Raw genomic sequence first — 13,453 nt, forward strand, 5'->3', positions numbered from 1 at the left:
AGCCTCTCCCAGAAGGCCCTGGAAGCAGAGAAGGGGGTGGGGCTGCCTTCTCACGGGCTCAGGGTCTGGGGAGGACCAGGAGGAGGAGGGGTGAGGGGCTCACTCCCCAGGTACGCAGGTGCCCTGGGCCCGAGCCAGGGGTTTCTGCAAGTGGTGCCAAGAGCATCTCCAGGCCTCCGTAGGATCCCGCCTTCTCCCCTCCTCTCCCCCCCTCCCGTTTTTCCCAACGGATGGGGGTGGGGGGGGGGTAGAGCAGCTGGCGGTGGTTCCCCTCTTGGGCCCCAACGGTGACATCTGCCCAGGGCGGAACAACCCCAGAGAGGTTGGCCCCCTTCCCCCCCCCCCCCACGCCCCGACTCCAATATCATTCTCAATATTTCTCACATTGCACAATGCCCAGGCGAAGCGGGCCAAGCTAGGAACCAGGGGCAGAGACTTGGGGACGGGGAGGAGAGGGGTCGGGGGGGCAGGGCAGGGCCGCGGTGGTCTGGGACGCATCCAACAAACAGCGCTCTGAGCCCACCGTGCGAGTCCTAACCGGTGGCCCAGCGCGACGACCGCGGGCCAGCTCCCCCCACTTCTAGGAGGTGTCCCCCTCCCCCGCCCCCCTCGCGTCCAACCAAGCCCTAGAGGAGCCGCCGCCGCCGCCGCCGCGGTTCCCAGCAGCGGCCGGTGGCAGGCCAGGAGGCCGGGGCTGTTGGGAAAGGTGCGCCCTGGCAGTGCCAGTCTCCCCGCCCGCGGCGCGGCGCCTGCAGCGGGTGACGAGTCGCGGCCCCGCCTCCCGGGCCCTGCCCGGGCGGGTGCGCGTTGCGGAGGGGAGGGGAGGGCAGGGCCCGGGAGGGGAGGGCCGGCCGGGGCAGGAATGCGGGGCGGGCGGGCGGGCGGCGCAGCAGGCGAGCGGCGGAACATGTAAGGGCACATCCCGCGAGCTGCCGCCCAGCGCGCACACCGAGCCCAGGGCGCGAGCGAGCGGGCGAGCGAGGGAGCGGGCGGGCGGGCGGGCAGCGGGGCTCTCGCGCCGGGCAGCGGAGCGGCGGCGGAGCGGGCGGGCCGCGGGGTCCCCGAGGACAGCGGGGTCGCGGGCCGCGGGAGGGCCAGCGCGCGCGCGGGCAGCGGCCCCCGGGCAGCCTCTGCCGCTGCGTTCCCGGGACCTCGGGGCGCCCATGACGGCGGCCACGGTGCTCAAGGAGGGCGTGCTGGAGAAGCGCAGCGGCGGGCTGCTGCAGCTCTGGAAGCGCAAGCGCTGCGTGCTCACCGAGCACGGGCTGCAGCTCTTCGAGGCCAAGGGCACGGGCGGCCGGCCCAAGGAGCTCAGCTTCGCGCGCATCCGGGCCGTGGAATGCGTGGAGAGCACCGGGCGCCACATCTACTTCACGCTGGTGACGGAGGATGGCGGCGAGATCGACTTCCGCTGCCCCCTCGAGGACCCCGGCTGGAACGCCCAGATCACCCTGGGCCTGGTCAAGTTCAAGAACAAGCAGGCCCTCCGCTTCGTGGGCTTGCGGCAGAACCTGTGCCAAGACTCGCTCCTGACCTAGGCTGCCAGGGGTCCGTGAGCCCCGCGGCCTGCGGCGTTGGGTAAGGCTGGGGCCCTGAGTCCCCCTCCCCCCCTCCTCTTTCTCCTCCAGAGACACCCACAGCCTTGATGTGCTCCTTCCAAAGCGGGCCACCTGGGGCTGGAGAGATAGTGCAGTGGGTTGGACATTTGCCTGGCATGTGGCTGATCTGGGTTCAATCCCTGGCATTACGTATTGTCCCCCACTAGAGTAATTCCCGTGTGCAGAGCCAGGAGTAACCCCTGAGCACCCTCCACCCCCAAAGAAAGAACAAAATTGTTCAGCCTGGGACCAACAGCAACTCAGATGTTGGTATCTCAGCTTGGGGGTAGGGGGATGCTGGTTGGGGGATAGATAGATCCAGGGCCAAGAAAGGAACTTTCCCTTGGGGTGCCAGGCTGCGGAGACCCTGGCTTGGGGAGGATGGGGATGGACTGACCTCCCCTAGCCAGTTGGGTCTGCTCCGACTCCAGTGGAGGCTGGCTGGCACATGGCCTCCAATGTCTGGGCCTCTACCCGGACCGGGCCCAGCTCCTGGACTTACTCAAACATGGCTGGGACTTGGCCATCCTGCTAGGAGGGACATTGTCCTAGGGACCTTTGCTCCTGGAACTAAGTCAGTTTGTAGCCGCTCTCAGCTCATGGCCACGGGGGTGTGGGGGCTGTGGGGGGGGTGGAGAGGAAATAGGACCAAGACCCCTCCCCTGTCTCCCCCACTCTGGGGCTCCGCCAGAGGGCTTGGCTAGGCCCCGGGGCGCTTCTGTTCATTCTTCACTGTGGGTTTGGGCCTTCAGCTGAGCTGTTGGCAGAGCAGGGGTGCTGGAGGGTGGTCAGGCCTGGCCAGTAGCCAGGCTGCTGATGCCAAGGGGGGTGGGCTGCCTGCCTGGTCCCGGGTACCAGCCAATGCCAGCTGGGCCTCCTGGAGAAGTGGGCAGTGGAGGCGGGGCCCTGGGACAAAGTGGGCGGACGGGTGCAGGATGGGGTCAGGATTGGGTAGTGGGGGGAACTTCCGCCTCCCTGAGCACCAGGGCAAGGGGGCAGAGGGTGGATTTGTGGGCACCAAGGCCCAGGGGAGGGACAGGAATAGAACCTCGAAGCCCTGGCTCCCAGCCCTATGCCCTCTTCCCTAATACCACGCCTCCCTGGGGCTGTGCCAAGTGGGGTTACCTCTCCACCCCCGCCCCCATCTCCCGTACTGCCTCACCCACCCTGCCTGGCAGTGCCCTGTGCTCCCCCCACCTTCCTCCTGGAGATGGCTCAGTGAGGCCAGAACCAGCCAGGAGAGAATTCAGCCCTCTGTGCTGCCCATGTGCACCAAGCACGGTTCCGCAGCTCTGCCAGCAAGGACGCCTGGCACCCCACAGGGCGTGCCACCTCTAGAGCAGAGCCAGTGTGTGTGTGTGTGTGTGTGTGTGTGTGTGTGTGTGTGTGCGTGCGCGCGTGGATGAGCCCTGCACCTCAAGTGTGTCATGCCGGAGAGCAGCCCGGTGTGTGTGCAAGCACCACGTTTGTGTGAAAAGTTGAGCAAGGCTATGAAGGGGAGAAAAGCGGGGAGAGGGGAGCAGAGAAAGGAGTAGCCCCCACATCGAGCCTCACTAATCCCCAGAGTTACTGCTGTGTGGCAGAGTGAGGGGGGCTGGGCTGAGAATCCCCCCCGCCCAAGTCTCTTGGAGCGTTTGGGAGCAAGCAGCCCCCTTTGACTGGTGTCTTGGCAAACGCTCTTCTGTGTTTGTCCCAAGCTGGGAATATTGGCGAGCACTGGGATTGCTCTGGAATCTCCTTTCCACTGCCTGCTCTCACCGCTGCTCTTTCTTGCAGCTTTCCAGTCCTTTCTGGCACGCGGGGCCCCAACTGTCGGGCACAACGGAGGCCACAGACACGAAGAGGCGGTGTGGGAGCTGGAGGAGTAGACAGAGCCTGGAGAGAAGGGTCGAAGGCTGTGAGGGGCTGAGGATGAAGATTCAGTCCCCACTACTCCCAGACTCTTGGACATGCCCAGCTCGGGGCCTGGCCTCCCGGGCCGTGGAGGGAGTTGGCATCACTGTGCCCTTGCCCGGCAGCCCTGCCGTCTACCCTGCGGACTGTGTTTCATCCCGGGCTCGGTGCCATGTCCGGCAGAGGCCTGGGGACTCAGGAGGCCAGCTGGGAGCTAGAGGAGGAAGTACCCCAGAACATCTCCCCCCCTCTGGACTCACCGTGGTGGAGGGGAGCTGGTGGGCCTCATGCCCACACTTGGGGGTCTCCTGCTGCTTCGGTCTTTCTGGGACCCCCCCAGCCGTGCGGGCCCTCTCTTTGCACACTCTTACCCTGCCTCCTGCCCTCTTCCCTCCCCTGCAGTGCTAGGCCTGGAGGTGGTGGGTGGGGGTTGGCCATTACCATTTCATGCCTAGCCCCAATGAAGTCGCCTGCCAAGGGCAGTGACCACACCGTTCGCTGAGTGAGTTTCTTTGTCTGACAGACGTCGCTCTCCCTGCCCGCGCATTCTGAAATCACCAGCCTGTTTGGGATGGGAAGACGCCACAAGCCCCAGGAACAAAAATTTTTGTGATTCTAGGAAGGAAGGGTGGGGAGTGGTCTGGACAAAGATGAAGCTGGCCACCTGGGGAGTGTAGAGGCCTGGGCTGGGGAAGGATGCTGGCTGGGCTGGGCTGGGCTGGGCTGGGAGTGGCTGCCACTGGGTGGAACCCCCTTGTGGCTGGGGCCTCCTGCAGGTGCCTGATCTCTGCTCTCCTGCAAGGCGGGCAGGCAGGCCTCATCCCTGGGGAGCAGGAGTAGGCTGCCCCGAGTTACTCAGGAGCTAGGAATCTGGGCACCCCCGCCCTGGCCTCATCTGGGTCAGTCATGCACCCCTCTCTGGCCTGCTCGAATGCTCTGGAAGGAGGCAAGGCTGAGCGCCTGTGCCGACAATTTGATGTCGATTCCACGACCCTCTTTGTGTTTCTAGCCTGCTCGGCTCGCATCCGATTCCTCCTGCCGTCCACTGGTCCCCCCGTGTCCTCTGTCCCAGAGCCCAGGCCTCGTGCCTCTCACTCAGGAACACTGTCTTGCTGTGACTAAGAGTTTACGTTAGGGATGCCTGGAAACAGCACAGCGGGTAGGGTACCTGCCTAGCGTGCACCCAACCCAGTTTCTGTTTCGGAACCATGTGGTCCCCCAAACCTTGCTGGAGGCCCCCCACACTGCAGGGGTGACGCAGGGGTCTCAACACCGCAGGGCCCAAGCAGCCTCGCAGTTTCAGACCCTTCGCTGAGCCAGTGGCCCCGTTTGGTTGAGAATCGTTCTCGGGGCCCCTGAGTACCACTTGGGAGGCCCCCAAGGGGGGAAAAAGAATTTACCAATTAGGAAGGAATGTTTACAAATAGCTCTTATTATCTCATTAGGCTGTGTGCCCGGTCCTGGGAGAATGCCATCCTGCACAGAGATAAGCCTTCCTGTTCCCTGCCCCTTGGTGCCGAGGAAACCTGGGGTCCTCCGGAGCGGTGTGTCCCAGAGTGGGTGATACCCCGTGGGAAATCTGGAACATTTCAGGAGGCAGTTGGAGCCTCGAATGAAATGGGGGGAAGGTGTGTGTGTGTGTGTGTGTGTGTGTGTGTGTGTGTGTGTGTGTGTGTGATTACTGTTTGTTCACCTTAAGGAAGGTAGATTTCCAGGAAAGTGCTGAGTAATTTTTTTCTGAAAAGGGGCGGGGAAGTCATTAAGTTTGGGATCCTCTGAGCTCTAATGCTGTGGTCAGTGGGACGGGCAGCGTCACTTACTTTTGGGGTCGGGGAAGAAAAAGATGGTGTTTGTTCTCCTTTCTTTTCTCTTCTACCTTTTGGTTTGAGGGCCATGCTCGGCCATGCTCACGGGTTACTCCTGGCTCTGCACTCAGGAATTACACCTGTCAGGGCTCCAGAGACCATATGGGGTGCTGGGGATCAAACTCAGGTCCACTGCGTGCAAGGTAGTTGCCCTACCCACTGTACCATCGCTCCAGCCTTGCACTTCTTTCTTCAAGGCAAGTTTCTGGGGTCAGGAAATAGCTCGTGTCTCTCTTCTGGCTCACCTCAGAATTTCAAATGGACTCGGCGCTTGCATCAAACCCGAAGGGGACGCCGGTGGGGATCTGGGTATAGATGGTGGACAGACGGATCTAGAAGGGGACACACATCTCCCGCAGCAAATACACCCAGCACCTCTCTCTCTTTTTTAGATTTTTATTAGTGAAACACCATGAGGTAAAGTTGTGGACTTACGAATTTTTGTGCTTGGTTTTCAATTATACAATAATCGAGTACCTATCCCTCCACCAGTGCCCATTCTCCACCACCAATGATCCCAGTATCCCTCCCACCCACCCCCCATCCCCCCCATCCTACCCCACCTCTGTGGCAGGGCACTCCCTTTTGTTCTCTCTCTCCTTTTAAGTGCTGTGGTTTGCAAAAGAGGCATTGAGTGACAATCATGTTCGGTCTATAATCTACTTTCAGCATGCATCTCCCCTCCTGGGAGGATCCTCCCAACACCCTTTATTTGGTGCTCCCTTCTCTATCTGAGCTGCCTTTTCCCCTAGCATATGCAGCTGGCCTCCAAGCCATGGAGTAAACCTCCTGGTAGTGGCACTCCATGGAAAGTATCATGCTAAGTGAAATGAGCCAGCACCTCTCTTGTGGCTGTGCTGTGCTTGGCTCTGGGGCTGTGGGCACAAAAGAGCCTCCATCTGATCCTGTCCCAGGAGCACCACACACAGAGTCAGTGTCCTTGGACCCCGTGGAGACCTGCAGAGCCAGGCTCAAGCAGCTGGGCCAGCACCGGGCACTTTGAGCTCAGCTCTGTGTAGGCCAGAGCAGAGCTGGGAAGATCATTCTGGAATTTTATTTTAATTTTGTTGTTGTTATTGTGGGCCACATTCCTGGCTTACTCCTGGCTCTGTTCTCAGGGATGACTCCTGCCAGGGCTCAGGAGACCATGAGGGGCTCTCAGGATAGAACCCAGGTTGGCGCGTACAGAGCAAACACCCTCTGTACTGGCTCTGCAGGCCTTGTTCTGGAATGTGGCTACCAAGGTTGGGGGTGGGGGAACATAACCAGTGGGGGTGTCTCGAGGGCAGAGGTGACCCAGGGTGGAGGGGAAACTCTTTTGGGGAGCGCTCCGCCTCCTTGGCTCCGAGCATGCCTTAGTTCCTGCCTGAACCTGGCCTCGGCAGCTACCTCAGCCAGGCAAGTCCTAGCCCCTCTGAGTGGTGTGTTTCCTCTTGAGGCCCTAGCACAGCCCCTGTGCCTAAAAGCCCCCCCCCCCCCAGCCCCTATAATGTGCTTACACCACTGACCGTGAGCCCCGTGGAGATGCCTGCAGGCTCCAAGCACTCCCTCACCCCAGCAGTCCAGAGTGCACCCCACCCCCCAGCTCTTCCTACAGATGTGCACCCCTTGGAGTCACCTGTTTCTGCTGGGGAAGGGGGCATCTGCATCTTGCGTTTAAGGGCACCCTCCCGGCTGACCATCCCGAATTCCCGAACTAGAAGCCTCCTCTGCCTCAACCAGGGGCTCTTGGGCCAGTCTTGGCCTGGCTCACAGACAGGGGTCAAGGCCTTTCTGGGGGCACAGGCAGGCCCCGACAGTGCTCACAGACATGCATGAGATGGAAACTCTTTGCTCAGCTGGGCCCGAGGACGCGGTCAGGCCAGGGAGGGGCCCTCTCGCTGCGCGGGCAGCCCAGGCCTCACCCCGCTTGCCACATGAGTCATGGATGGGAAAATGAGCGAGGCAAGTCCCTGCCGAGCCGCGGGGAGTCCGACGAGGCCAGAGGCAGGGAGCCGCGGGGAGAAGGGCTGGGCTCGCCTGGTCAGGGTGAGCTGGGGCTGGGAGCTGGTGCTGGCAAGAGCGAGCGTGACGTTGAGTGTGGCTGAGTTCCAGCAGGGCAGGCGGGGAGGCCCCGGACTCCCGGCACGCTGAGTTCTCACCCTGACATCTGACTATGCCCACGACTAGCCGAGGAGTAGGGGCCAGGGGCAGTGCCCCCGCTGGGCAGAGCACTGGGTCCTGGCCGAACTGCTGGGTCCCGTGACCAGAGGCTGCTCTGAGCGCTGGTCCGACTCCTGCCGAGATGCGTTTCATCCCTAGGCTTACAACTAACTCCACAAGCATCCCCACTGCATAGGAGGGAGAAACCCTTGTGCACGGGGCGTTCTTCCAGTCTGGGCCCTTTCCGTATTTGCCTCCCGTTGTCCCCACCGCTGGGCGGCTGTACCCGCTTCCCGCGTTTTCCCACTTCCCTGCTCCAGCCTCGGCCCCGCCCACCCCTCCTCCACCTTTGTCCCATTGGCTCACTGCCCCCCAAGACCCGCCCCCCTGAGCTGCCGATTGGCCTCACTGAGTAAGGGCTAACTTTTCATTTATTTATTTGTTTGTTTTTTTCGGGGGCTACACCCCATGGTGCTCAGGGCTTCCTCCTGCCTCTGTGCTCAGGGATCACGCCCGGAGGGGCTCAGGGACGATCTGGGGTCTCGGGGATTAAACTACGGTCGTTCTCGTGCGAGCGGCCTGACCAACTGCACTATCACGCTAGCCCCTTCACATAGGTTCTGGACAACAGAGGTAGTCAGGCAGAGGGTATACAGAGTTCTCCCTGAGCCAGGCACTGGCCTGAGAGTGGTACCATGACCGGATCCTGCCAGCCTCTACCCTGTGGGGTGGGTGCTGTTAGTACAGCACCCGCAGCGCTAGGGATGTGGCTCAGCTGCATAGGCTTTGCTGGCGTGAGACCTGGGTTCTAGCCCCAGCAAGGCAAGACAAGGAAGGAAGGATGGAGGGACGAGGAAGCGGAAGACCAGAAATGTCCATGGACTTATTTGGAGTTCCAGAGCGACACGGTGCTACTCCATAGGTGGGTTCCAGGTAGGTGTTCTTTATTCCACGTACATTTGTTTTAATTTTACAATTGTAAAATTGTTATTTTAAAAAATTGAATCATAATTTATGATTATGTATGAGCTCCTTTTCTTCTTCCTTCCTTTTTTCCTCCCTCCCTCCCCCTTCCTCCCTCCCTTCTTTCCTTTCCTTCCTTCCTTCCCTTCTTCCCTTCCCTTCCCTTCCCTTCCCTTCCCTTCCCTTCCTTCCTTCCTTCCTTTCTCTCTCTCTCTCTTTCATTCTTTGGTTTTGGGGTCACACACAGCAGTGCTCAGGGCTTACTCCTGGCCTGTACTCAGGCATCACTCCTGGTGAGCTCAGGGGACCATATTAGGTGCTGGGGATTGAACTCCCAGTCAACCACATGCAAGGCAAGCACCCTTCATGCTGTATTATCTCTTTGGCCCTCGTGATTGAGTTTCCGGCTTACAGTGTTTCAACACCAATCCCTTTACAGTGTTCACTTCCCTCCACCAATGCCCCCAGTTTCCCTCTCACCCTCCAACCTGCCTCCATGGCAGACACTTTATATTTCCTTTTAGCACTCTCCTGAGTGACCTCTTCTTTCCACCAACGTCATCCTGTTGCCTTCCCTGACCTATTTACCACCCCCAACCCCTACTGAAACCAGTTCTGCTCTTTGCTTCCATTGCCTTTGGGCATGTGTTAGTCCCTGAGTCTATCTCTTTATACACCGCACATGAGAGAGATCATTCAGTGTCTGTCCCCAAGTGCATTCATTTTTATTGGCTGAGGGAATGATTGGTTTTGCTGGGAGAAAGGAGTCAGAGGGCAGAGTGAGAACTTGACGTTGCAAAGTGGGGCCAGGGACATGGCTCAGCTGTAAGATGTGAAGACAGAGAAGGAAAAACCGGTCTGAGGGCTGTGTGGAGAGGTGACTGGGGGCGGGGATTGGAGTGGGGGACAGCTCCTGAAACCATGGAGAGGGTAACCACAGGAATATGAGGGATTATCTCCCTAAGTATGTGTGGGTTTGGGGGCCACATCCAACAGTGCTCGGGTCTACTCCTGGCTCTTCTAAGGGGATCATGTGATGCCAGGGATTGAGCCTGGACCCCCAGCATGAAATGCCTGTACTCTGGCCTGGTGGGCATCTACTTAGCCCCTCTCTCTTTGGGAGAGTTTGTAAAAGGAAAGGATGGGGGTTGCTGGAGGGGGGGCGTGGGGGGTACAGGGAGAGGTGGAATACTAGGTTCCAGGGAGAAGGGAGCACATGGCAGCCGGGATATCCATTGGGAGGATTTGGGGAGGTTGGTGGGAGATAGAGAGAAAGTGGGAGGTCCTTGTAATTAGTTCATGTGAATAAGTTGGAGGTTTGGAAATTTCAGAGACAGCTCCAACGGGGCCTTCCTCACAGCCCTGAGTGTGCATCTCTCTGCGGTCTCTCATGGTCCATGCTCCCTGGCTAGGTTATTTAGCACCCTATTAAAACAGGGGTGGTAATAGCTAACTTCCTCGGATCATTGTGAGAATTAATTGAGAGAGAGCCAGTAAAGTAGATAAGGCGCAGAGATAGTGCACAATAAATGTTTGTTATTACAGGAGTGTAATAATCCTCACAGCCACCTCGCTGCTATGCCTAATCCCCGTGTAGAAGGCTGCATATAATTAACAACTTAAATTAGTAACGCTCTCCAGAGCTTCACCCATTACGGTTCCCAGCACTGGCTGCCTCTGGGTGAGACAAACATCCCTCCAAGATAAGGGAAAAGCTGAGACCCACAGGCCTCAGCCCTTGGGGCTCCTCACAGCTTCCCTGGCTCCCTGGTGTTGAACCTTCTGGTTTGAAGTTAAGCATCTTTCCTGGCCCCACTAACTAGGCTCAGGCTCAGCACCCAGCACCTTCTGCACGCAGGAAGGCCTATTGCACAGCAAGGGAGAGAGGACAGGTTAGTTGCACAATGTGTCTGGGTTCACAGAGCATGTCGCCCACCACCAGGAGAAAGCCGGAGTCTGGCCCGGGCCAGCCCTGGGGAGCCCTTGGCTGGCACCCCATCGAGAGGGATGAGGCCCCCCGCGCTCATCCAGAGGGCAGCTTAGACAGATGGTTCACAGAATGAAACCCGGGCCAACAGCCCCACTAATTAGACTTTGCCCGTCTCCTGAGTTTGAGCTCATCTCACCAAGGGGGGCTTGACACTGCCCACGCCCCCTCCCAAGCTCCTGCAAGCCAGCGGGTATTCTTGTCTGGATGGTCCCCCAGCCCAGGCCCAGCCCAGAAGGATATACCTGTATCTATAGCAGAGTCAGACCTAACTCCTTCCTGGCAAGATTCCTGCAAGATCCCGCACCCCCACCCCCTTCCCACAACCTTTGTCCTCACCCCAGATGTCTGTCCAGGGCTCTGATGCTCAAACACCTTAGATCTGATCTCTGCGTAGAATGCTCACAACAACCCATGAGCTGGAGTGGGAACTATTTGCTGGCAGGTTGAAGCTGGCAAACCTAGGGGCGGGAGGCGGCGCTGAGGGAGAGAGTGCCTGGTTGGCATGCTGGGGGCCCCGGGTCCCATTACCCCGAGCCCCATGCAGAGAGGAGCCTCCGAGTGCCCCTCGCATATAGCCCTCAACATAGACACACATGGCCAAGGGAGTCAGTTCTCTGTGTTCTGAGGCAGGGTCCCCACTCTTTATAGCCCCTCTGCAGTGAGAAGCACGCGGGGCCCCACCCCCAGGCACGCGCCTTGGCATGTTCAACCAGGGTTCAGGCTGGGCTGAGTCACCCTGGGGAGAGGGTAATGACAAGACCAGGGGCACCTCCGAAGGCCCCGAGTCCATCTTGCTTTGCCCATGGTTCCAGTGCCAAGGTGTGTCCTGCCTGCGCCCTGCGGTGAGGCCATCCCACCTCCCACACTGCCAGTGGCTGATCTGCCCTGTGGCCCCGGAGCTCCCAGGTGGGCTGTGGGACCAAGGGATGCTGCCCCTCAGGCACTGACCTGGGCTGGGGCTGGAGGGGGAAGAGGATTCCTTGGACTCACTCTAGGGGCTGCTGAAGAGTTGACTTTAAAGGTGCCTGTGAAGGAAGGCCTGTGTGCCTGTGTGTGTGAGTGCCTGTGTGTGTGAGAGTGCCTGTGTGTGAGTGTATGTGCGTGAGTGCACATGGTGAGAGTGCCTGTGTGTGAATGTATGTGTTTGAAAGTGCCTGTGTGTGTGAGTGCATGTGAGTGTGAGTGTACGTGTGTGTGAGTGCCTGTGTGAGAGTGTATGTGTGTGTGAGTGCATGTGGTGAGAGTGCCTGTCTGTGAATGTATGTGTTTGAAAGTGCCTATGTGAGAGTGTGTGTGTGAGTGTCTGTGTGAGAGTCCATCTGTGTGAGAGAGTGCCTATGTGTGAGAGTACCTGTGTGAGAGTGTGTGTGTGAGTGCAATCTGTGAGCGTATGAGCACGTATGAGCATGAGTGAGTGTGCCTGCGAGTGTTTGCTGTGCATGTGAGTGTCTGAGTGTGTGCGAGTGAGTTTAAGTGTGCATTTGTGTGAATGTGAGTATATAAGGGTACAATGTGCCTGAGCGCGTGGGTATAAGTGTGCGTGTGAGTGTAAGTGTGCGTGTGTGAGTATATGCATAGTTGTGTGAGTACATGAGTGTGAGTGTGAGCGTGTGTGGGCATGCTGGGCGGCCAGTGCAGTCTAGCCTTCCCCAGAGGGTCCGAGGGCAGGATGGAGCACGGCGCAGAGCGTCCTGTTTTCCTCTGGACCGGAAGCCTGAGATGGGACTCCCAGACCAATCTCTCCATCACTGACGACATCTGCACATGAGGGGAGGCCCCGGCCAGGAGAGCCAGCACAGCCCTGGCCCTCCCGGGGTCTGGAGTGGGTCCTGTCTGCTCCGGATCCTGCTCCTCTTTCCTGCCTCCACCCACCCGAACTTGCCCGCTGGCGCCTGCGTGGGAGGCGCTGGCAGCCTGACAAGGGAGCTGGTCACAGAGTGAGGAGGACTTTGCATCTTTACCCAGCACAGCCCAGAGAGAGAGAGAGAGAGAGAGAGAGAGAGAGAGAGTGAGTATGTGTATTGGGGGCTGTAAATCCCCTCCATCCACGGGGAACAGCTGGGAGCAGGCACATCCTGTCTGCTTAACCCTTTCCAGGTCTGCTGACTACTCCTGGGTGTGCAGGGCAGGGGCTGGTGTGCCGGGGTCCCGGGCAGCTTCTGCCCCTGACTGTGATGCTGGCAGATGAACCTGGTACTGTTTGTCAAAGGACTTAAAAAGGTCTTTTGGGTCCCAAGCCAGGAAGGGGCTGGGCCTGGCTGCCCCCCACCCCCAGCATGTGGCAGGCGAAGACTAGACCGGAAGGGTGTTGCTGGGCCCCATGACCCTCCCTGGGGTCATCACCATCCTCCAAAAGGCCTTTGTTCCAAGGACGGATGGCAACAGGAGATGCCTTGGCCCCAGGAGTGCATGTGGCTGGCCTGGCAGCTGGAATCTGGCTGTTTACACACACCCTCCTCTCCCGAGTGTTTGCTTGTGTCATGGGAGGGGCTCTGTTTATCTCTGGCAGATAATAAACTCCGCATCAAGGACCCAGATGATGCAGAAAGGCTCCAGCTGGTCAAAGGGCCCTCCCAGCTCCTCTGCAGGAAGAAAGGATGGTATACAGGGTGAAGGCTTCATAGTGTCAGCGCCCTGTGCTACAGAGCCCGCTACTGTGCTACAGGGCCCAGGGGAGGCTCTGCAGACTGCGAGTGCACTCACGCATCTGCAGGCGTGTGGGAAAGAGCGTGGACACAGCAACATTTGCCCTGCTGTGCCGATAAAACTTCCGGAGGCCTCTGTGATCTGTTCTTGGCCCTGCCCCACTGCCGGGAGCAGAGATGATCAGTCTTACCCTGCAGACAGAGACATGGAGGAGTCGGGGTCAGCAGATGGCTCCGTGGTGCAGGCACCTGCCTTGCCAAGCGTGAGGCTGTGAAATCAATCCCTGTGAAGTCGACACATGCCCGACACAGCATGTGCCAGGCGTGCTCCCAGCAGCTGCGGAGCCTGGCGACTCT

The 13,453-nt window shown here is 59.3% G+C and overlaps 1 protein-coding gene across 1 annotated transcript; it reads left to right on the forward strand.

Annotated features, from left to right (window-relative positions):
• Nucleotides 1-1,050: 1,050 nt before the first annotated feature.
• On the forward strand, nt 1,051-3,958 carry PHLDA3 (pleckstrin homology like domain family A member 3). Its single transcript, XM_056110731.1, has 2 exons — nt 1,051-1,578; nt 3,375-3,958. The coding sequence occupies exon 1, from the start codon at nt 1,164-1,166 to the stop codon at nt 1,536-1,538; it is 375 nt and encodes a 124-aa protein (XP_055966706.1). The 5' UTR covers nt 1,051-1,163; the 3' UTR covers nt 1,539-1,578; nt 3,375-3,958.
• The last annotated feature ends 9,495 nt before the right edge of the window (nt 3,959-13,453 follow it).

The sequence above is a fragment of the Sorex fumeus genome, unplaced genomic scaffold (genome assembly GCF_029834395.1).
Source record: "Sorex fumeus unplaced genomic scaffold, SorFum_2.1 ptg000010l, whole genome shotgun sequence".
NCBI lineage: Eukaryota > Metazoa > Chordata > Mammalia > Eulipotyphla > Soricidae > Sorex > Sorex fumeus.